Source organism: Hakea prostrata, chromosome 3 (assembly GCF_041222555.1).
Source record: "Hakea prostrata isolate BN-2017 chromosome 3, UWA_Hpros_2, whole genome shotgun sequence".
Taxonomy (NCBI): Eukaryota; Viridiplantae; Streptophyta; class Magnoliopsida; order Proteales; family Proteaceae; genus Hakea; species Hakea prostrata.
The window spans coordinates 39905227-39930846 of NC_142602.1; the positions used below are offsets into that span (position 1 = coordinate 39905227).

A 25620-nucleotide genomic window follows, 5' to 3' on the forward strand; every position below is an offset into this window, starting at 1 on the left:
ATTGTAAATGTGGGAGGTTGATTTCCTCAATACTGATCTTTGGGGTTGTGGATCACACACTTAGGTATGCCAAATAGGGTGGATGTGACAAAGAGAGAGAGAGAGAGAGAGAGAGAGAGAGAGAGAGAGAGAGAGAGAGGGGGATTGGGGGTGGGGCGGGTTTTAGCCATGGGTTCTCACTAGAGATGGGACTCCTCAAGGCAATCCACTATCAAAGCCACCGGAGGATCCTCAACCATAAAACCACTTCTTTTAACCTTGATCTTAATCCTAAATCAAACCCTAGTCTTAATCTTGTTATTCGACTTGTTCGATCTTGCTATTTGAACATAGATCCTTCCAATACCGTAGTTTGTAGAATTTATAACTGCCTTACAAAGAGGATGATTTGTAGGGTTCCTTCTATGGTAAATAGGATTTTTATCAACATGTACTTTACAGAAGAACAAATATCAGTAGCCCCCATGGTGTACCTGTTGATTTGTTTGGTTGTTTGATTATTGTATGAACAAAAGCATATGGACATTCTAACATGATACAAGTTCACATTACACAAATTTTCATCTGTATACATGAAACTTATTTGTAGATTTGGAAGATGGGAAGAACCAAAGAAGAAGATGAGGATTGAACTGAAGATGATTGGTACCTACCGAATGAGTTAAATGAGAATAAGGACATTTAGGTCATTTAGGGAGTCAAAATTGGGGGCAATAATGCTATTTTACTACCCATTTGGATAATTTATTTGCATTTCAAATTTCGGAATGGTTAAAGAACGGTAAATGCATTTAAGGCATTTTACCATTAATTAATAGAAATTCTTCTTCTGTTCTTTAAGAACATAATAGTCGAAAAGTGTTTCTAAACCCGTAACACTTTCGCACCAACATAAAAAAGATGTTTTCACCTGAAAGAACATAAAACCTCCGACGCAGCCGTGATAAAATTGGGGGGGTTGCCAGAATTGAAGCTTTAAAATCTTGGGCAGAGATTTTATCAAACACCAACCTTTACGCCCTTTTTCAACCGCAAAATGTAAGTTGTTGCTAAAAAAATTAAGAAAAAAATATTGTTATTACACAAGCTTATTCCATTATTAGTGTTTTGAAAGTCGACTTCTCAGGACCCCCAACTTGGAGTTCTATGAAGCATTTAGCTTGAGAATAGAAACTGTACAATACAAAGCATAACATTTCACCACTCTTTTTTGGCCAAAAACATTTCACATTTAAACACAAGGCAGGGCATTTTTCTTTTCAGCCAGGGAAGAGGAAACATATTGGTTAGGTAGTTGAACAAGGGAGGGTTATGCACAACATTGCACGGTGGGTCAATGACTCACATTTGGATCCCATGATGCACGTGGGAGAGGGTGGGTCTTAATACTCACTTCACTAATGAAAATATGCAAAGTAGAAATTTTGTAAGTCATCGCGTATTTAACATTTATGCAACAATTCACTTAAACTACTATGTTGCATCAAGGATACATCATGAACTATTAAAGACTGCAGGGTGGGTAAGTGTGGATAATTTGGGAAGGGCATCCTTGTTACTTGGATAGTTGACGGATTTTTAATGGTGGTGGTATAGAAGCATTTCTTATGGCGATCTAGAAAGGACAGGAATATGCTGGAGAGACATCAAATTACTATGCAAGAAATTTGGTTAACCAAGAGGAAGTGCTACATCATCTGACAATACCAAATTCTGCTTGGCTGTTACATCTAACGCCCCTTTTGTTAATGTTTTGACGAACTCCCTTAGAACATCATTTTGTAAATTTAAATCCGCACCATTACAAGAACATTTCACTAAACTAGCTAATTTGGCTGCCACAAACAGTACTACTTAGTAACCGTAATGGTTTTCCATCTTAATGTTAAGCTTTTTACTTTTTATTTAAAAAAAAAATAATAATAATAAATAAAAATAAAATAAAGAAAGAAAGATAAGAAGATAGTTGCACAAAGTGGTAAACAATTTTCACACCACAATGACAAAGTAGAGGCTAAGGTGGTTCATCTTCATACAAACCTTCACAAAATAGAAGCTTCTACCAAGGTTCTATTTCCTTTCATCCCTTGTGTGTATGATCAAGGAGACAATTTCCAGGAGTAAATCCATGTACTGCTCTACTGAATATGGCCTTCACCCCCATTCAATTAGTTCAGCAACCTAGATACACATGCCACACAAGGAAAATCAGGATGTTGGCTGATAGAACAATGTGAACTTTCCTATCAAAACACCAAAACTGAAAAATCAATGATGAATTGATAACTAAAGAATGACCCGCTTCAACTACATTGTTTTAGAACTACCAAAAACGAGTGCTTTTGATGTGTGTATGATGAATGTGGCAGCAGTATCTAGAAAATCAAATCAGTTGATCAAGCAAAGCCATACATTTTTGTATTATGATAGTATGACATCCCAGCAACTCGATCCATACACAAGGAAGCAACAAAAAACTGAAAAGAAACTAAGTATAGCAAATACTTGGGATACCACATTCAACCAAATGATTGGATCATTTGATTTAAGCACAAAACAAAAGTTCCAAGTACATCCTCCATCCAAGTAAAATCTGTTTTTTACTGTTCACGTGAACAGTAACTTTGTTTGTACTGTTTACGTGAACAGTATATGCTAGTGATGCTACTCTACTCTCTATTTCTAATGTTAGAGTCTTGCTACATAAGTTTTGGGAATTTTTAGAAAGCATAGTTTCTATTTTCAGAATTTTCTATTTTAGGAGCTAGGAAGTTACTAAAGTTGTAATTTTTTGTTTCCTTTTTCTAGAGAACAATTACTTGTCTCTCAAGTTGTATTAGATTCATTAGAAGCTATAAATAAAAGGGCTCTGTGATTCTAGACTCTTAAGCAAGAATCACAGGCCTTTTCTACTGGTTCTTCATCTCTCTTCTCTTCTTCTTCTTCTTCTTCTCTCTTTTCTCTGTTCAAATTCAACTGTTGTTTTGATTATTTAAAGCTTGTTTTCTAACACTAATAATGAAGAATTTATGACACAAAGAAGGTGACATTGGAGATGGGCTTTAAGTGGAGGGGCATTTATGGTAACATAGCAAAATGGAAACCAAAAGCAAATAAAGAAGCAAGTATCAATGACAGTAACACAATCAGTGCAACAGCATGATTGTTTTCAACCCTTGACAATGTAATCAGGAAAACAACCAAACTTGCATAGGGGAAAGGAAAAAAGGAGAAAAACCGAGCAGAAAATTGTGGAGGAGATGGGATGCTTCTTCCTTCACAAGCTAGCAGAAGAAACTAGGCCAGTAGCAATCAGAAACAGTTGCAGGTTGAGAAACACCTCCAGAACATAGAAAATCTGCAGGAAGGAAAAAGACAGTAGGATAGAGGGGTCGAATAAGGTGATCGAACTGAGTCCTGTAGGGGGAAGGACACCCAAAATTGCAGGCTCGGAAAATATCAGATTAATAAATCAGGCAATCAATGCACAAATGGGAGCAAGATTTGAATTTAGTCTTTATAAAGGCCGGTACAAACATCCCTCAGAAAATAAGAAACATCAACTGCAGCAGTAGAAGAAAGCTAGATCCTCAAAATTCTGCAAAAATTCCCCAGGAAACAAAACCGCAGGCATTTTCTGTAGGAAGATAGACTTTCTGATATTTAATCATCCATAGCTTGAAAAGTAGAAGACCTCACTCAAAAGAGTTGCACATTCAATCAAAGTACCACCACTAGATAGGCAGCACAAACTGCAGCAAGCAATACAGGTTCCTCCTTGTGAAGGCCATCACAACAGCATAAACAGTAGAATTCCTCTCTGGTTTTCAGTGCTATGATACTGTGTGACAAAATAGCAACTAATAAACCATAGATAGAACTATTTGCAAAAATGCCTTTGGCGAATTTCAAAAATTAAAATTTGGTAAAAAATGCCAATAAAGCAGACAATCAAATTTGGATTCTGGTTCAAATTCGAGAATCACTTGATTATAAAAATCAGTGCAAAAATTTGGATGTTATTTTAACACTACTAGGAAATGTCTTAAAAATAATTAGTGCATACAACCAAAGTTTAAAGTGACATAAAAATTAAAATACCACTTGGCTATAAAATTATCCATTCCAATGACTGACGAATTGGATTAGACCCAGTTACCTCAATCTGTTGAACTAAATAGGGAACCATAATCACTTAGAATCCATAAAAAACGTTTTAAAAAAATATCAAGTATGTTTTTGTAGAATAGCTGTTTTAAATTAATACTTAGAGAATAAAGTTCATTTCTCTACAAGATGAAAACGGAAACAAAAATAATGATAATTGCTTCTCTACAATTCAAAAGCATGTGAGAAAATGATAGAATATTACTTTTTCAAAGATGCAACTGCTACCCAATAAAGCTTTTGTAGGTCTTGTGACATAAAGTTGTAATTGGAAGCTTGACAGATGGGACCATGATTTTGGAACTTGGGACTAAGAAGTGAAATTTTAGAGGATGAAGAAGACAAGGGAAGAACAGAATTACTACCATAAATCCACTAAAACGTGAAACTATAAAAAAGACTAAAGAGTATTTACCTTAATACCCTTCAATTACAAAAGAGCCAACTTATTTACTTAACATCCTTTAATTATATAAGACCGAACTACTCGGTTTACTTCAGGTTAAGCCGAATTTAACAGGAATTTGAAAATTGGTTTGATTAAGTTGTGCACTACTTCAAACTTTTGAATCCAACTCAGATTTGGAAGAATAATTCACAAAATTCTGTTTTGCCAAATAATTGAAGAATTCTTTCTGAGATACTGATTAGTGCAGCAGCACAGTGAGGGCCAAACTCTATCACGGTTTCAATATATTATATGGTGAGCACATTATACTATAAAGGAAGTATCCTAATCAAATTACATATGAAAAAGGAAATCAAATAAGAGCAGTATTAGAAACAATCAAACAACCTATGGTAAAATACTCCAAGAGCAAGGAAGTAAATACCCACAGTAGATATAATGTGCACATGATACATATGTACCCCCACAGTACATACGGATTATGTACCTCAAAAAACTTAAAAGTGGCAGACAATTTTTGCACTCAAAAAGAAAAGAAAAGAAAAAAATAAAATAAAAATTGGAAACATTTTAATAGGAACCACACACGGCCATAGTTGTTGGCAAAACTTGGGCACCTTTATTCAACCAATAAAGAAGGCTTCATAGCAAGGCTATCCAGAAAACAATTGTTCATTCAATATATCCTACAACCAATTAAAAATATCTGTTAAGACTTGAGACCTGCTGCATTTTAGAGTCATATTTCAAATAAATTCAACAGGAAGATTCAAAAGAACGTCAACTGTCCAGCATCCATGATTGATAAATGCCCTATATGATGCTTTGCTAATTGCATCAAACATAATACAATATGAAAATTTGGCTTGCTAATTTTCACATCTCCACATGTGAAATGACTAGGGGCTAAAGTAACAAAATATGACACAATCGTGTGCCACATGCAGATGAAATAGTATTTTTACGTTAGAATCTCACTGCGTCAGGCTAACAAGGGTTCTAGTTCTAAATCATTGTCTTTTAAATTGTAATGTTTTGACTGGCCACCTTTGGTGAATTTTACTTCAGAATCTCTTTTGCTTTGGACTGAATTTAAGTTTGAGTCAAACAAACTACAATGCAAACAGGATATGGGCTTAACTTACAGGCACACGAAAACAACTAGCCACGCTTCTGTAATGGTGATCGCTTCACTGCCTTTATGCTTTGTGAGTCTCTGAAGCAAACAAAGTGCACCAGTGTTTTCCCATTGGGATAAACTGCAAAAACACTTGTCCCTATTCGTTTATTGCAGAGGGAGCACATACTGTCACTAGTGATTTTCACCACATCTTTACGTTGCTTATAAAGCTCTTCTTTAACCTGTTTCATAAAGCATGAATTATACAGAAGAACAAACTATTACACAAATCACATTAAGTGCTCTGAAACATAAGAGATTGTAAGTTTGAAAACTTATGAAATCTATAAATAACTCAAATGCTTGCTCACAAAATAACTTTTCCTGGCAGAGCAGGAAAATTCCTAGTCAGAACTCAGAGACTTAGCAGCAGAGTTAATTAGGTCAATCAAAATATGAAAAATTCAAAGCATACCCAATGAACAATTTTACAACAGCAGTTTGGACTGTCAATTGGACCAATTATGCTTGTGGAACCTTATCTGTCGTGGAATGTTGCTTTAAGGAAATGATACAAGTGATGCTCCATCTATGGAGTGGATATCTCTGCAACCTTATGAACACGAACTTGGTTGCATGAGTGAAGATTGTGCTTGGTAAGCACATCGACTCTATTTAGCTGCCTTCTTTATCTAAACTAAGATTTTGAATTAAATACTAGTTGATGCCATTTAATGCGAGGATTGTAATAGTACTCTGACATGTTTTTCTTTTGTTGACTCAACGGAAGATCCACTTTTCTTCATTCCACTAGCACAGAGAAACACCAGAAATAAGAAAGAATAAATGTTACCAAACAAGAGCTTAACCACGAGGGGTCTAATTCAATCCATGCTTCATTCCTCCTGCCTCTATTGGTGTGGCATTTTCTCTATCCCAAAAGCACAATTAGAGCCATGAAATCCCTCATCTGTACTTTCCTCCACCCCATCAGTTGGGCCTCTGTTTTGCCTTTCCAAATTTGAAGGTGGCCTTGAGTTTTGCAGGATACATGATTAACTGATTACAACATCACTAGCCTTTTGAAACTCATTTAGAAAGTTTCCACCAACCATAACTATATCTAGGTCAAAAGTGGGTTCACTCCTACCTTCTGAGAAACCGATTTCATTTGAACTGTGTCTCCTCCTAACTCTTCCTGGGTTAGGAGGAAACTTTTCCTTCTAAGACTGCTTGCCACCTCTGCCATTACCGCTTAGGTTGTGGATGACACCTGCACCTTCTTTTGGCTTGAACCATGGCACCCTTCCAGCATATTCTTTAATCTCCTTGGTCCGCACCAAGTTTATGTGACCTACATCCCAAAATCCACTAGGCTCTCTGATTTCATCTCCAAGAATTCTTAGGCTTTCCTAATTTAAACCAATTCTAGGGGCAGCACAGGGCCTAGGGTTGTTCCCTGCAAACCCTATGGCCCCTAATTCCACCAAGGTTATTATTGTTTTTGTTGCAAATTTTCATGGAGTCCAAGTTAGGGTGTCATTGGGTCCATCAAATTAGTGGGACCTTAGATCTACTTCTATTTCTGCATTTGACTCCTTATTTTGCAAGTTATTGAAGAGTCCTGATTAGGGTGGGATTCCTAGTTTGTAGAGTCCATTAGGGCCATCCAACTCCTTGCAAGGAATCTTCATCTACTTTCATAACTCAAATTGGAACTCTCTAGAGTAAGTTATTAAGGTTCCTTGAGTGAGTTTAAAGTATTAGGAGTTTTAATTAAGAATTGAATAGCAAGTTAGGGTCCTAGGCTTTGTCTTATTTTTAAAGTTAAGTTATTGTGAATTCCTTCATGTAGGCTATAAATAAGCCTCTCTAGGTTGTAACGAATGATCTCATGATTGATAACATACAGCTGAGTATGAAGGAGAAAAAGAGACAAGTCCTGGTTCCCATGGAGGGGACGTGCAGTAGCCTTGAGTCAGAGTTTTCTGAAATTTCCTTAAATCCCAGCAAGTTTCTTCAAGTTCAGCATCCCTACTTCATCTTCAAATAAGTACAACTCATCACAACCCCATCCCCGCCCTTCCCTTCTTCTTCTCTACCAACTGCAACACTCCCCCATCCCTCTAAATCCTAGGTTTTTAAATCCCAGCCCTCCCATCCATCGTAGGTTAATTCCAGTCCCTCAAAAACCCTGCGGCAGCCTTAGGAAGCCTTCCCCTTCACTGTTAGTTAACCCCCAACCCTCCCCTAAACCCTAAACTGTAATTTAAGCCCTTCCCCCTTAAGTTTTCTTCTTGTTTTCCTTTCTACGAACGTGCAGAATTTAAAACCTAAATGCAGCAGCTTTGTGTTGCAATTAGAATTCTATCCCCAGGTTTAAACCCTTCCCTTTTTAGAATCAAGCTCTAAACCCTCCCGTGTACCTTCGATTAAAAACTCAACCCCCTTCCCACACCTGAAACCCTAGAAAATCCTGCAAATTTCATCTTCTTCCTTACAAACCGTCACCCAAGAATTTTCAAATTCCTAAATCTCTTCAACCAAACCTTAAACCCTCTCAGAATTAGATTCATTCAATCCCAAGTAACAATCAAACTTAACCCCAGCTTGATCCAAGCCCTACAAACCCTAGATTTCAAAACCCTAAACTATAAAATTCAGATCTCAAACTGCAATTACAGCAAGGTCTCAAGCCCTTAAACATAGAACCCTAGCAGCCTAAGCCTGGACAAACATATCCTAACCCTAGCCTAACCCTTACATACCTAGAATCTATTCAAAACCCATCCACTGAAGGCGTTTACAGCCTAGAAGACTGCTGATTCTCTGAAGAGGATCCTGGAGTGAGCTAGGATCTAGGGCATGATTTCCAATCAACAAAACCTAGATCCTGGTTTACATAATTTTCCCCCTCCCTTCCCTTCAGTCTCACTCAAGTATGGTCCAACCTCCCCCTTTCACCCCACTCTCATCAATGTTCAAAATCTCATCTTGTCTTGGAGTCTTAAGAAGGTTGAGACAACCGAGATACGAGTTGTTTTGGTCGGTTTTAGGTGGTTTTGTTGTCTAATTCTTTGTATAAAGCCTAATTTGAAGCCAATAAATACCACTCCAATGGTATTTTCGACTAAAACCTAACAAACTAGTCTTCTTGATTCACACATGCCCGGATGTATGTGGACGTAATTGGATGAAGTATTTTAACAAATCTAAAAATGGATATACAAGAAGACATTGAAACTTCCATTAAAATGCAAGAACAAATACTGAGAAGTAGTCAAATCTCAACCATAATTTAAGAAATATAAATTACAATTTATATTATACAACCTATGAAAATTTCAAAATTTGAAAGAAATTTCCAAAAATTTTGGTGACATAACAAAATTTCAATGAGATCTCAATAAAATCTCATTTTGGACCATGTTTTGTCTCACCAAGGTCAAGAACTCGAGATGACCGAGATTCCATGAGATTTTGAACCATGTTTCTCATGATAGAATTATTTGGCTCCCCACCCATTCTAGCTCCTTCTCCACATCCTCTGCTTGAAACGTTGCCCATTCTCTTGGACATCAAGTCCCTCCGGTATGGTTTAAGGGTCACATTCCCTGCCACTTCTTCATTGTTTGAAGAAACTTCAACCATTGCTTCTCAACCCAGCCTTTTCTTATCCACTGATACCTTCTAGACATCCCAACTTCATCCTTTATTGGAATGGCCTTGAAAAAGTCAACCATCTCTTCTTTTCTTGTCCCTTCTCCCGCACGATTTGGGAGAAAGAGTGCCTTTATCTGGCCCTACTCTAGAAGTTCCAACACAAGGACTGATCTTGGCTTCAAAGATCCTTTTCTAGCACATCTATTCGTGACTTGGTTGGCAAGATGGTGCTTGGCGCTACTATTTCTCTCTTATGGTGGGAATAGATACTTAAGAGATGGATGTCAAACTCCAAACTCTAGATTCCATTTGGAAAGCCATCTACTTTGAATCTTTGATGTTTCTGCTAGACTTCAAATGCTCCCCCAACCCCCAATAATGGATACCCTAAGGAGTAGATTGATTATTGTTACCTAGGGTCTTGGCTTAGCTTTATTGCCGGCAAGTCCGTTGTAGTTTCTCTCCCCCTCTTTTGTAGCCCAATTTTGGTTTCCCTAGGTTCTGGTTGTCTTCCTCCAAACCTAGACTCTCTTTGTACATCCTCTCTCCCCTCGGAGCTTTGTACTTATTCATCCAAAAAAAAACACCAAATGTCTTCTCCAAAATGGGAACAATAAGTCACTAGCGGCAACCAACTCTCAACTAATCTAATTGTTTCATCCTCATAGGGGCAGGCCTTGGCACAACGGTCGGTGGACCACAGTTGTAGCCCTAAAGTCAAGGCACTGAAACAACCTCTGAGAAAAAATTGCATTGCCAGGGTAAGACTATGTAGGAAAATTGCCTCCCCAACCCCTGGGACTCCATTAGTGCAGAAGCCTTTGGCTTCAAATTCACCCATTTTAGCCTAAGAATTACAAGATTCTAACTACAAACTAAGCTCAATCAATGGAGGCTTAAAACAATCCTATATTTATTGTAAAACCAATGTAATCACTAACTTGGACTTTTAAGACTCCCTAACAAACTAGGACTTTGAAACTAAGTCGAACTCAAAAAGGGGAATTGCAGTTACGCAGCCTCAAGTGAACAAGGGTCTTCCAAGATCTTTTTCAAGAGAACCCACTCATATGGGATGAAGAAAGGGTTTCTTGGAATTTCGATTATGGGATATGGGATGGATTATAGGAATGAATTCAGTTGAATTTAACTAGTAGCTATATTTCCCTAGTTGGATTAATTGGTAGGGAGAAATATCAAGGATAATGGGGTGATAGTTTTGGAGAAATTTAAAATAGTGGGATATCTAGTGGGATGGGGTAGGTTCTTAAAATATGGGATGAAAAGTCATTGGAATGGGGCAAAACTTAAAGGGAATGTAGGTAATGGTATATGGATATGATCCCCCAAGTTTGGTTGGGTTTGGATGGCAAAATTAGAAGATATAAGGGTTCTTATTTTGTGGGTTTCAAGGAGTACGAAAATTCAAGAAAAATTAATATCTTGAATAGGGTGCTCAGCATGGGGTCAAATTGGGATCTAAGGTCACAAGGGTTGGGGGGATGATGAACATAAAGGGACAGATCCAACAGTTAGATTGATGTAGATTTGACCTTGAACTTTGGGTCTCTTGACGAAAATTCAAGAAAATAAAAAGAAAGATGATATGAAAAAGAGAATGGAATTAAGTGCTGACTTGTTACTTATGTGTAATGCAAAGTTTGGTGGGCTGGGATGGAGATGAAATAGTGAAGGCGCGTTTTAAGCAATGCCGAAGGAGAATCCTTCAAATAAAAACTCCAGGTTGGTTACACGATCACATGGCGAACCCTTACCACTGATAAGAAGCTCCACTAACACCTCACCCTTGGGCAGCAGCATTAATTGTATTCTGAATTCTGTAATCTATTACATGTCGACGGCTTTATTTATAGCCTTACATAAGAAGTCCTAGTGAAATTAGGACTTAGAAACTGACTTAAACTAGGAAAGTAGAAACTAACTGATTTAGACTCTTTAAAACTAAAATAAAACATAAGAAAGAGACTATTTTGCCCTTATGTTGGGCAGAATTTACATAATTAGATCAATTATACATTTATACTTAATAAGCTAAGCTATTCGTACTTAGCCTAAATGCTAAACTTTTAGGTCCATAGAATAGGACCATGACTACAAAACACATTAAACAAAGGCCCAACCCTCACATCTATCAAGCCTAGGTTGATTTCAAAGAAAAATAGGCCAATTCGGAGCTCGACCTGCATCATTTAGTTAGAATGGAACTCTCCCTAACAAACAACTTATCATAAGAGTTGACTTCTAATTGGAAATCCAACATAGTAACCAACTAGGATTCCCAACTAATCAACTAACACACCAGCTAGGAAACCCAATTAGTATGGCAGTCTCTTAGAATACTAAGTCCACTAGAAATAGGACCATAGTTGTCTAGACACCAATTAAGCATCCAGCTTAATTTATAAGGGCCCAGGTGGCTCCTGCCTTATTGTAGAGCGCCTTGGACTAGTTTAATGGGTAACCAACCAAGTTCTAGCACTAATCCCAAATATTATATAAGTAAATATTTTTAGCAACTCCCAAACTAGGAAGGATATGATAAGGAACGATCATATTAGAGTTGGTTTGGGAGTTGCTCCCATAAGTGATAAGCTTCAAGAAAGTCATTTGAGGTGGCACGACCATGTTCAATGGAGACCGATAAATGCCCATGTACGGAGAAGTGATATAATCCAATTTGAAGGAACTAGAAGAGCTACGGGTAGACCTCAAATAACCTTAAGAGAAGTAGTGAGAAAGGATATGCATAGTTTAGGCCTTGTATCTAGCATGGCCTCAAATAGAACTGATTGGAAGGCAAGAATCCATGTAGCTAACCCCATTTAGTTGGGACAAGGCTTATTGTTGTTGTTGTTGTAAGTATTTTTATACTTGATATGTCACTTACTTAAGATATCCCCTCCTTGAATCTAATAAAAATAGTTAAAAAAATAAAATTCCAAGATAAAAGAAAAGGTTTGACTTCTATGTATGACTTATTTTTGTTATTAAAGAGCAGAGAGGGGACATACACTTAAATTGCCAATACCTATCTCAACATTGCCTCAGCTAGTGCGTTACCGCCTAAGCACTTCAACTGCCCTAAAAAGCCTTGTATTATGATAGACCCCTAATTACCAGGGTGTACAAACGAAAGAACAAGAAGATACACACAGCAGCACTACCTACAGCTGCTGCAGGGGATCCAACTGATGAGGGGACAGGTGGCAGCTTCCAAGTGGACAGCAACCACTAACCTGCTGAAAATCAGAGGAGCAGAAAGAATGTCCAGGTGGCAAAGGAAGATTGGCCGAATGTGCAAGAATTGGTTATTCGCAGAGTTTGTTAGAGGGGAATGTTTATAGAAGGAGGCAGAGGGGGAGAGAGAAAAAGGGAAGAGAAAGGAAGACACAAGCAAGAGATTGGGGAGAGGGAAACCTCTGGGGAAGATTAGCTAGACTATGGCTGTTCTAGTTCATCTGAGTTATCTTTAATTTTATTTTATAGTTTCAACTATTTTCAGTAGTATAACTTGTCTATTTTCATTAGCTGTATCCATTCAAGAATGCTTTAATGAATTCGACTACTATCTGAAGATCATTCTACTGAAGCTGTGTGTTGAGTTCATACCTACTGGTAACAAATCAATGGAGAATTATTGAGGTCTTATCATATTACCTTGGTGCGATGACAACTGAGACTAGGGCTTCTAAATTCTAACTAACATCCTAACTTAATGGGATTGATGGCTGCTAAAACACATCAATTTGAACAAATCCCAGATTAGATGGGTGCTACCACATTACAGGACCTTGGCACGGTTTGAGAACTTGAGAGATCTCAGATATCTTGGTTTTCTGAAAAGCCGATATGATCAGGTGCGAATTGAGATACTTGGTTGAGTTATCTCAGTTAAATCTCAATCCATCCCTTGTTATAAATATCCACCAATTTGATCTACAATGAAATCTTGGTCCTCTCGTTCTCTTCCTTGCTGCCTTGCTGGAAACCTGGTTTTGCCAGATTTTTTGCAGGACTACAAGCCAGAACTCCCACTAGACTTCATCAACAACACTTCCTAAACATTTATTTCAAAGATTGAAGAGATTTTCAACCAAAATTCAAAAAAAAAAAAGGAGATATTTTCTTCCTAAATTTGTCATCCCCCTCACCCCCCCCCCCCACCCAAAAAGAAGGGGAAATCTATGTTCTATGCCAGCATTTTTAGTCTTGTACTCTTGTGGTGTAACTTATGACTAAGCCAATCTTGTCATGTGAAATAGAACTTGCCAATTTAAAAATTGATGATGAAGATGAAAATGTGTGATGTACAATATAAATCATTGTTCTTTGAGACTGAACTTTTACATATTAAGTTTATCACGAATACTTTATGTTTGATAAGTATGCATCTTCGCTTTTTCAGCGCAGCGGTTTCAAACTTATGGTCACAATGGAACTTACATTTACAGTCATTTTTTTCATCAATTTGAGGCCACCAATGTGTTTAGAAGGCCTAAAATAGGCAGGACAGAAATTTCTAGCCCCAAGAGACCCATGAAACTCATTGAGATGGGCCACCAAGTTGGGTTGAGATGGGAGGAAGTTTTCCTCAAACTTGACGAGATCTCGGGTCTTTGGTCCACCGAGATTGAGCTCTCAAACCCCCTTGGACCTATTCTGACAGTCCAATGGCCTTTTGTTTCATGCCCAAACAACAGAGAAAGAATGCAGGGAAAGGTATCAATTGGCTAAATGAAAGCCATAAAGCCAATGAGTTTTGACAGAGTCACTCTTTACCCAGCTAGGAACTCTGGCCCTGCTCCTCATGCTGTCAACATCACATCCTCTGGATTCTCACCAATATTTGGCCTTTTGTTTTCCTTGCTTCTTGTTTCATGCTTCACTTTGCAACATAGCTATTCAATTCCCCGTTATTCCAAATCATAGCAGACTTCAACATAAGATAGTGTAGTGAAGTTTATAATAATTTTTTGTTGCTCTCTGCATTTTGCCTTCCTGTTAATTATGATGCTGTCATACCTCAGGTACCCCCATCAAATGCTGTTGACTGAGGTACAAGATTTTGCTAAGCAGCCTGATTCCACCAAAGTCACTGGAATGACGGGGGCAGTGAGGGACCACAGGTGGACTGTGCATAACACAAGATTCCGAGAGGTAGCAAGATGAGAGCAGGGACAGTGATTCTAGAAGAATTATCCCTCCACTCTCATTTAGGAAAAGGCTATATGGGTCATAAAAGTCTTAGTGAAGCCAACTACTTAACTGGGCAAAGTGGTTCCCCAAAGACAATGTTCTTGTTCAGGTTCCCAACCATTATCTTCAGTTTATAAACCAAGTCATACATGTTTACATACCTGCAAATTCTCACTTTCTCTCAGGCTCTTGATCACTGAGAAGTTACGGCAACCTTTGCTAGATTTCTTGAGCAGAGGTTCAAGAAAACTCTGCAAGTTCTGAGCACAAGAAAGAACAGTAAATATGACAACTTAAATTTGCAAAAATCACATGTAGAATGCAAAGCAGGATCATATGGAAGAAAATTTCCAATTCAAATAATATTTACTTCAAAGAATCTAGATTTCAACTACTTGCATATCAGCAAACCATATTTACAGCATCAGCCTTTTGTAGCACATAACAGGTTATGGCTCATGGGACTATTTGTAAGTATCAATATAGAGGTAAGGTTGTAGACACCACAGAGAAGACCATTGATGTACTCATCCATTAACCCAAACTATTAATTGATTTACAATTTACCATATCTTCAATGGGAGCACCCAAAGAAGAAAAAAAACTGGTCAACTTTTACCCAAATGCATGAACTACTTCACCATGGATCTCATGGCATGTTTTATCAAAATTTATCTCTAGAGTGAAAGCTAAGCCTTTCCAAGGTACTTCCATTTCAGGGTAAGCCCACCTTACGAATAGGGTAAGATAATGTTGCCTCCTAGTGAAGTTCAAATATTTCTTGAATGTCATTTAGATCTAGGAAAATCTGATAATAATCATGATTCATCAAATAAAAGGTTTCTTACAGGGAATTTTGCTACGATGTTTCAGGAACTGATATTGTTAAGCGCAATATACACCACTCAAAATGGTTGTAGTCTTTAAAACATAGTTTGAAAATTTATCACTGTTCTAGAAAATATCGAACAAATTGCTATATAAAGACAACAATTAAGTAATATTGGAATGAATGTAAAGAAAATTTACCACCACTTTGAGAGGGAAAAATCCCTCTCAATCTGATGCTAGCTAGTGCGCTAATGCTAGATTGAGAGGATTCCTAATTGAAGTAGGACTCCTTTTCAATTATGATTCTTTTTTAATGTTTTCTATTTTGGTATCCTATTCTGAGGTAGACTAGTTTCCTAATCAGTCCAGGATTAGTTTTACTATTCCTACCTGCTTTTCTATTTCTTTTCCTACTCAGAGCAGGACTTACTCAAAATACCCCATTGGTAAATTTTTAACTTGCAATTTAGTTTTAGTTCATTTTCACTCAATGTGTGTTTTATTTCTTTATTTATGTACTCTTTTTAGCTCAAGCACTAATGAGAGTAACTAAATTTATAGTAGTGAACCAAAATACGTTGGAAAACCTCAAAAGTCACTAGGTGTATTAGAAAGTTTTCTTACAAATAAGTTTCTAGTGACTTCTACTGTAGAAGGTTACTGTTTTATCCAAAGAGGGAAACAACTTTTAGTCAGGAATATAGTAAATCAAGGGACTACTACTTTTCCAAAACACTCCCGTATACGAGAGCAAGGAAATTATTATTGAACTGATGCAAGTTTACCTAGTTTTTTCACTTTTATACCTTTTTGCTTGGTTAACAGGTTTCAAGGCTCTTAAGCGTTATAGAATAGAAACCAAGAGAGATTCTAGGACTGCAGCAACAGAACAATTACGCAAAACTAGAGAAAACTAAATAATCAGTTGATCCGATCCGACCTGAGTCATCCGACTCCAGTTCTAATGAACGGTCTAGTCAGAAGACTCAGAACATGTACCATCTCAGGAACTTTAATCACAAAAATAGCAAGTCACCGAATAATAAGTAGACTTAACAATAGAATGAAAATAAGATGTAGGTATGAATGTTTGAAATTTTGGTACAGTTACAGGTTTCAGTTTTGTACCAACTACTAACAATATAGTACACTGGCTTTTTACAAAAGGCAGACTTTCTGTTAAGTAATAATGAAACAGACAAGATTAAAGGAAAATCAATGTGTTTGTGAAACTTGGGGAATTTTCTTGTTAGTATTAAGAGCTCCCACTCCATTCAACTATATATATTATGATTCAACTGACACAAGAAACAAATAAAATACAACCAAGAAAATACTCAGATTGCCATTTGACTAGAACCAAAACAAATAAGTGTCTCTACCCACAGTCGAAACTAGAATTCACAAACACACACACAGAAAGAAAAAAGAAAAAAAGCACTCCCTCTCATTTGATCAACCATTACCTTGGCTCCTGTACTCATCTCCATGTCTTCAAGTTCTCTTTTGGTAAGCAATGGAGAGTTATAGAACAAAATTCGGTCAAAACTTGCAAAACTTCGACCCCATTTTGGGGACCTCGAAAAACTAGGGGACCGAAAAAAATCCCAAGTTTCGATCGAAAGCGTAGGTTGTTGCCTACATAGAACAAAATTCCATCGAAACTTGCGAAATTTCCACCGAAATTTCCCATTTTAGAAAATGCGAAACGAAACTCATGAGGACCGAAAAAGTCCTCGCTCTATCGAACTGTCGAAATTTCGTCGAAACTTGTCGAAACCTCGAAACCTATCGAAACTTGTCGAAACTTGGTTCAACTCAGTTGGACCAGCTGGTTCATGAGGAAAAAAATTCCCAAATTTCGTGGGAAACTTGAGAAATTTAGGGGAAACTTGGGAAATTTCGTGGAAAACTAGGAAATTTCGTGGAAACCTGGGAAATTTCGTGGAAACTTGGAACTTTTTTCCTGTAAATTTTGTAGCTTCCCAAATTTTCAATTTTTTTGTTCATTTCATGTTTCCCAAATACCCCCTCCATCGGACTTCTCATCCAAAGTGCGTATTCCCTCGGTTGGTTATCTACTTCTTTTAAGCATATTGATGACCGGACTCATAAGTTCGGTTGTCGATTAACTTGACAACCATAGGCATAAAATGTCATGGGATGTCTATGTTCGTTGGTTGGAGGTGGGATGTTCGGGCATAGTACTACTCGGAGGTGATCCGCTCTTGGCACTCCTCTTAACACTAGTTGTATTTTCCTTTTATTGTCAACTATTTTGAAGTTAGAAATTATATATTGAATGTTATGTGCTTAAGTAGTTAAGTTTATAATGTACTTTTGGACAACTCTACATTGATGTTATGTACATTGAATGACATATCTACATTGATTTTTTTAGCAAAATACAACAAATGCATTCTTTATACTCTAATTAGCTTAAATACAGGATCCCACCCCAAAATACTCTCTAAAACCTGTCGAAACTTGATGTCGAAACTTGTACCGAAAAGTCCTCGGTTTCCTCGAAATTTCCCAAGTTTCCACCTAAGTTTCCCATTTTCACCCGATCGAAACTTGAGTTTCCCTCGAATTTTTTATCATGGTTGCCTAGTTGTCACAAAATAGTTTCATAGGTTCTTTCATTCTAAAACCAAGTTCCTACATAAGCCCCTTTAATCCAAAGTAATTCTAACACTGTATGAGCCATTGCTCTATATTCTCAACTTCTGCACTAGAAAGTGCCACTGGTTTGTTTTTGCTTTGCCAAGTAATGAGATTTCTACCAAGGAAGGTACAATAACATGTGGTAGATTTTCGATCATTTGCCGAACCTACTCAATCTGCATCTGTGTATGCTTGAACTTCAATACTTATATTTGGGTTTGTAAATTAATCCTTTTCTTGGAGCACCCTTTAAATAACTCAAGATCTTGTATACAGCCCCTCAATGTTTCTTCTTAGGTTTTTGCATATACTGACTCACCACCCCCACTGCATAAGAAATATCTAGTCGTGTACCCATTAAATAAATTAACTTTCCCACAAGCTGTTGGTATCTATGGGGATCTTCATAGTCCTTCTCATTATCATCATCAAGGTAAATTTTCCATCCATTGGGGTTTCAGCTGGTTTACATTCAAGTTTGTCTGCTTCAGCCAGTAAATCAAGAACATATTTTCTTTGGGAGAGGCTTATTCCTTTTTGGCTTCTCACCACTTCAATTCCCAAGAAATAGGATAGTTGGCCCAAATCGGTGATCTGAAATTGCTGCTATAAATAAGTTTTTACTTTATCAATGCCTTCTTTATCATTTTCGATTATATTGATGTTGTCTACATAGACAACTAAAACCACAATTTTGTCTCCTTCCTTCTTTACTATCACTGAATGATCTAAGTAGCATGTTCGGAAGCCAATTTTGAAAATCTGGAAACAAACTTATCGTACCATGCTCTTGGTGATTATTTTAATTTTTAAGCCACAGATGGAGCGATGGAGTTTACATACCTTGGTTGAATTTCCCCCTTGAGCAACATACCCAAAAGGTTGCTCCATATACACTTCTTCTATAAGATCACCGTACAGAAACATTGTTTTGACATCTAACTTCTACAGGACCCAAACCAAATTGGTAGAAAGTGAAAGAAGAATGCAAACTGAATTTAATCTTGCCACTAGTGAGAGAAGGTCTCAAAATAGTGTAGGCCATATGTCTGGGTATATCCTTTGGCCAAAAGATGTGCTCTCAAGTGCTCAACTGCCCACTAGCACAGTATTTAACTACATACACCCATCAACACTCTACAATTTCTTTTTCCAGGAGGTAGGTCCACTATTGTCTAAGTGCTACAAGAATGCATAGCATCCATCTCAATGTCCATCGCAGCCTTCCAGCTAGGATTATTTAGGGCTTCGGTCACGAAAGTGGGTATAAGGTTATCATTAAGGGATTTATCAAGGACTTGATAGGCGAAAGATAAATGAGAGGTAGCTACAAAGTTGGTTATGCGTAGGTGACATTGGCTGGATTTTTTTGAGTGCAAAATCTTTTAGGTTTCCAAAGAGAAATCGGTAGGTCTGCAGAACTATCAACAACAAGAGGTACATTCAGTGTAGGTACATGTGAGTGATCATTCTGCCCAGGACCATCTATCATTTTCTTCTTTCTTTGATAAGTCCGTATAGGAACCGAAGGTGTCTCAACCGGTGATTCATCAGGTATAGATATTATAGGAAGAGGAAGATCAAATCTTTCAAAATCAGGTTGGGAAGAATAATATGGAGTATTTTTGAAAAAGTTGACATTTGCAAAAACATATTGACGACGGGTAGTAGGGTCAACACACTTATAACCTTTTTGGGTTTTAGAGTAACCTAAAAATATACATTTGACAGCCAAAGGACTCAGATTATCTAATCAATGAAAAATATGAGCAAAACAAATGCACCAAAAAATTCAAGAGACTAAATAGGGAACGATCTGGATAAACCACTTGAAAGGGATTTTGTTTTAAACAACCGACAAGGGCATGCAATTAATCAATGTACACGCGATTGAAACAGCATCACACTAAAACCTTTTGGGAATGTTTATGTGCAGAAAAATTGACCATGTAACCTCTAGGAGGTGTCAGTTTTTCTACTCGGCAACTCCCTTTTGTTGTGGAGTGTCAAAGCAACTTGTCTGATGGATGGCCTCTTATGAAGCACAGAACACAAAAATCTCATTCTTGATTTACTCTAAAGCATTATCTGGCCGAAAATTTTTAAAAGTTTTGCCAAATTGCATTTCAATTTATGTTAAAAAAAATTGTTGAAAAATCATCATATATTCAAATGTGGATTTTAATAAATATAACCATGTCATTCGAGAATGATCATCAACAAAAGTCGCAAAATATTCCTAACTGAATCGATTTGAAATCTTACAAGGACCCCATATTTCCGAATGCACTAAATAAAAAATTGTTGTACTACTAGAAACAAACACAAGAAATGAAGTTCTACAATGTTTTCGTAACTCGCAAGCTTCACATTCAAGAGATGTAACATCTTTGCAAGAGGGAACTACAAGTATAAGTATTGATAAAAATAAGTGACCTAAATGTCTATGCAATTGCAGGGCACTCGGTTCTGACACAAAATTAGCAGCAATAGAATTTAAGGCAGATGATTCGAAGTAGTTAATCCATCTCATTCATGTCCTAAACCAATCGTTCTCCTTGTCTTGTTGTCCTAATACTCACCTAAAGCTCGATTAAAAACAATTGTGCAATTGAAGTCATGGGAAAGCTTACCAACAAATAAAAGGTTGACAGGAAAATTAGGTGTGAAAAGTACAAATTTTAGGGTGAAATTGGGATAAGGAGATACACCTACAATTCTTGTGGCAAATATGGCAGTGCCATTGGCCAATATAATGGGTGAAGAATTTTTTTAAAGTTAGAAAGTAGGGTGGAATTTCTTGTCATATGAGAGGAGTCTCCAAAGTCTATCAACCAAAGAATTAGGACTAGAAGAAAGGAAAACAAGGCTACCTAAGTGTGCCAATGTCATAGTTGAGGTAGGTTGAAGAGAGGTTTCAATCTTTTGAAGGCGTTGAAAAATCTGAGTTATCCCGTCTTTAGTAACCAAACTACCTGGTTTTGAACTTGAAGGTGCTTCAACGGTCTTTGTAGCTTCAGACCGATACTAATTGTTAGGATTGTCTGCCCAATCTGGTCTACCATGCTTTGCCCAACATGTTTCTTCAGTATGATTTTGTTTGCCACAATGAGTACATGTTCTTGATGCTTTTTCAAGGTAAGATAGATTTCTTCCCCTACCACGTCCATGGACTAAGGTTCCTCTACCTCTAGATGGGAACCCTTGCCCGCGACTAGCCACCATTGTTGAATCATCTCTAAGTGGGGCAACAATATTCCCTTATAGGAATCATGTGTTGTAATCTAAAGAAGCTTTCAGATAGAGATGGAACATTTTTGCTTGTTAGAATTTGGTCATAAAAGGGAGGATAATCTAGGTTAAGACTAGCTAAGAATTTTGCCAACTGTATTTCAACCCTTTGTTCTCGTAATTTTTCAGCATATGTAGTAAAAGGCTGTAAACAACCAATTCTTCCAGTATTCCTTTTTATGCACTGTAGTAGTCAACTAGGGATTGATCTCCTTGTGTAATACTGAACACGGGAAATACTTTTCTCATCAAAGTAGGTTTCCTTCAGATCATCCCAGATATTCTTGGCACTAGCATGAAACATGATGTTGTTAGCAATATGTGGCTTAGCACTGTTCCAGATCCAGATTTTAATGGTGGAATTGTCTTTACTCCATGTTTTGAATTCTGTCGTAGATTTCTCAATCGACTCTCCAATTTTGGAGGGTCTTGTATCAGATGTTTTTCTTTTCCTTTGGCACATGAAGGCAAACCAATTGGGACCATGGTAAATAGTTACCAACGCCATTCAATTTGTCGGTCATGATTTGAATTTGAAACGATTCAACTTTTGTAGCTTCCGCCAGGAGTAGAGATAAGTGGTAAGTTACAGAAGATTTAATGGTGCATAAAAAATACCTATCGGTATCTTGTGTATCTTAATAGCACTGAACCACCAAATAGGCATATTTGCAGTGCTGCGACCAAGAGAACAACAAGAACTTTGAAGTCAATTAGAAGAGAGAGAGAGAGACAGAGAGAAGAGTCCCTAGACAGAATTACAGCTCTGATTCCATGAAACAATCAAGAATAGAATTCAATCAAGAGATGGTGGGAGAGAAAGAGAAGATGGAGAGAGAGATATCATGTGTGTCCTCTCCTCTTGTAATTCTTTATTTACAATAAAGAGATACAATCCTATATTATTTAGTAAAGTAAATATCAGTCTAAATTACAACAAAAAATAACCAAAAACTAACATCCCAAAACTGCTCTAACTTGTGCTACAAGAAACTTGAGGCCCAAGAATTGGTCCGATAGAAACCTTTCTTTTAAACAATTGTTTCTTCATGTTCAAGTTAACTGACACTTTAGGCAAATGCCACGCTCTTCAAGCAGGACCCTGGAATGGAGGTGATGTAACCATGATTTTAGGGTTAATGGATGTGTAATTTTTTCCCCTAAAGTTAGGATTAGCCCAGAAACCTCTCCTTTGTGAACAGAAAATAAAGAACCAAACCTGGGAATAAGAGATTCTTAACAAAATCCAGATGTGATAGTTTTAGGGTTAAGTTTAAGGGTTTTAGGAAAATCTTAGGCACAAGTTAGGATTTAATAGTATCAATATGGGATGATTTTGGGATAATAGGGTGTTCACAATTTCTATCTGAGTTGGTTTTGAGGCACCTAGATTACCCTAGAGAAAAAAGGAAAGTCTGCGGGTTGGAGGGTCTAGGAGGGTTTAGTGATGGTTTGGAGAAGGTGTAGCTGTTATAGGGTAAAGAATTGATTCTTGGTAGGACTTTTGGGATCTTGGTTGAATCTTGGGTCTTGCCTCTCTTCTTGATTTTTGTTTCTTTCTTTATTTCTTTTCTCTTTTCTTCTTTCTTTCTATTCTTTCTACTTTTCTTTCTTTTCTTTTCTGTTCTGTTCTACTGCTGCAGAATGATTCAAAAGGGGAGAAGGGGGAGGAGTGTCGCAAAGTTGGGAAAGGGTGGGGGCGGGTTCTTAGTAGGCTGCAATAGGAGAAGGGTGGGGGTGGGGGAGAGGGGGAAGGGATGGAATGGGGAGGGGAGGGGCTCTACTTACTGGTTTACAGCTTTGATGCTGCTGTCGGAGATGGACTGACCTTGATTGAAGAAGACGAATCTCAAAACCCGCCGTGGCCCTCCCAAGAAGACCATGACTTATTCCCTCAAGACTCTGATTTCTTTATTTAATTCAATATGCCTTATAATTGGAGAGAAAGGACTTAAAACTCTATCTTGGAAACCTATTGTGACTCAACTAGGGAATCCTTTGTAGATTAGGATCCCCTTTACAACTCAATAAATAACAACCACAAATAAAAGAAACAGTAGCAACAACAACAAGCCTTGTTCCAACTAAAGGGGGTCAGCTACATGGATTCTTGCCTTCCAATCAGCTATGTTTAAGCGATACTAGATATAAGGCCTAAGCTATATACATCCTTTCTTAGCACTTCTCTTAAGGTCATCTTAGGTTTACCCCTAGCTCTTCTAATTCCTTCAATCTGGTTTAAATCACTTCTCCATATAGGAGCATTTATAGGCCTCCTTTGAACATGACTGTGCCACCTCAAACGACTTTCTCGCAGCTTATCACATATAAATGAAAAGCAACTTGTAAAATAACAACTAATTATCCAAAATAAATTTTAATTTTAAAAAAATTCCAATTGAGACCCCAACTCTAACCAAGACTCTCAATATTAACTCGATTAAAAAAATAAAATTAGATATGGACTCACGAAAATGAAACAAAAATTACTGGCCAAAATAATAATCAAAAGAAGTTGGAAAATGACCAAAATACCCCTAGTAGGGTTCGGCCAGCCCGCTAGGTGTGCCACTTTGGGTTGGATCTGGGCCCAAATGGCTGGTTCAGCTAGGGGGAGGGGATCTGCTTACATCAGAAGAGAAGAATCCTCCATTTCCTTAGGCAATGCAGCTGTACTTTCAACTGAGATGGTTTGACTTTCCTCCAATTCCTTCACTGCTTCATGATGAATAGCCCTTTCCATAAAATCCTGAGGCCGTAACATGGTAAAGACTTCTGCATATTGTGAATCCCACTATATTGACCAAAAAGAAAAAATCCCTGCTGTTGGGATAGATGACTAAAGGTTTGAATGAGAGCTACAGCACTCATTATAGATGGATTATTCCAAAAATGTCAATGTTCAAAAATTTGCTTGGGCTGGACACCGTCCAAAACAATAGATGATGATGTGGAAAACATTGTTTACAAAATATCAACACGAATAAAAAGCAGCCACATAGACAATCCTCTCCATAAAGGGCCATGAAATTAACATCACTATCGAATTGAAGGAAAGGCTTTAAAAGCAATCTTTGCTTTTCACTGCTACATTTTCCCACATGTCATTTTTTGCAATTATACATACATTTGTCCTCATATTTTTTGTGCAAATCCTTCTCTCCCTTCAGTCACGTTAGTTTTTATAACTATTAGCATGCTAGAACAAACACTTAAATGCCAGTGCCACATAAGAAAACCAAGATTATAGGCATTCAACCATCGGTAAATGCCAGACCCATTTGGGCAAGTAAAACCAGGAGCTGAATATGCCGAAAGAAATTAAATTAACCCAGATCCAGTAGCTGAGATGCCCCTTGAAGATGGCTCAGCCAGAAAAGAGAAACCATCAACAATTTTCGAGGATCGCTGGAAGACTCAATGAAAGAAGTGAGAGAGAGTCAGGTGGCTGTGATGGTCTGATGTCAGGCTCGCCAAGTGAGAAAAACAATACTGGCTGAAACACTTTCCTGGCAAGGCTAATGCAATAAAGAGAATTGTGACAGTCCCAGTACTTAAGATGCTATCTTACTTATGAATATCTTTTTGTAAAAGGGGTTTTCTTTTTGAATATCTTTTTGTAAAAGGGGTTTTCTTTTTTCTCTTTTTTTTTTTTTTGGGGGGGGGGGGGGGGGGGTTCGTGTTGGGGGTTGAAGAGACACTCCCAAGGAGACAACTTGGGAGATCTCGGCAAGATATCTTGTTTCTTCACAAATCTGAGATGAGATAGAGTGCCAAATGGGAAGAATTTAATATCTCAACTGAGATCTCGGTCAAGTCGAGATCATGGAATTCGGTCAAGCCTACTTATAAAAGATGGAGATCTTGATTAAGCCAAGTAATATCATGCTGAGATATCTACCATCTCTGTCACACTAGTTTGCTGCCTAGCTAGAAAAGTGATTTTTGCTGGAAGTCTAGTTTTGATTGGAACACCCGTGGTAGAGTCTTGGCTGGAGATAACTACCATGGTAGAGTCTTGGCAGGAGGTAAAACAAGGTTCATAGAACACCTGGTCGGACTTTATGCAGATATACCCATGTGCCACCAAGTCCCCACTGAGGTACATGAAGCTGTAGCTGAAAACTTGTATTATTTGTAGTGGAGCAGGAGTAGGAGTTGCTTAGTGCCTCTTTTATTTTAGTCTCGTTGCTCTTTTACCCCCATGGAGTATAACTACACTGAACTTGTCATGTGGACATGTTGGATGAAACTG

General features: G+C 37.6%; 1 protein-coding gene across 3 annotated transcripts in view; it reads right to left on the reverse strand.

Moving 5' to 3' along the window:
- Positions 1–1965: 1965 nt before the first annotated feature.
- LOC149022216 (vacuolar sorting protein 39-like) overlaps positions 1966–25620 on the reverse strand; it is a 73488-nt gene continuing 49833 nt past the window's right edge. For 2 of the 3 annotated variants that reach the window (XM_089150389.1, XM_089150390.1), the window contains exons 13-15: positions 14738–14836; positions 5722–5938; positions 1966–2181 (exon numbers count right to left, since the gene is read on the reverse strand). In XM_089150389.1, the coding sequence (XP_089006515.1) occupies positions 5738–5938; positions 14738–14836 (300 nt within the window). In that variant the 3' untranslated portion in view covers positions 1966–2181; positions 5722–5737. Of the gene's footprint in view, positions 2182–2210; positions 5263–5721; positions 5939–14737; positions 14837–25620 lie in introns of those variants that run through there. The other variant, XM_089150391.1, reaches the window with a different exon arrangement.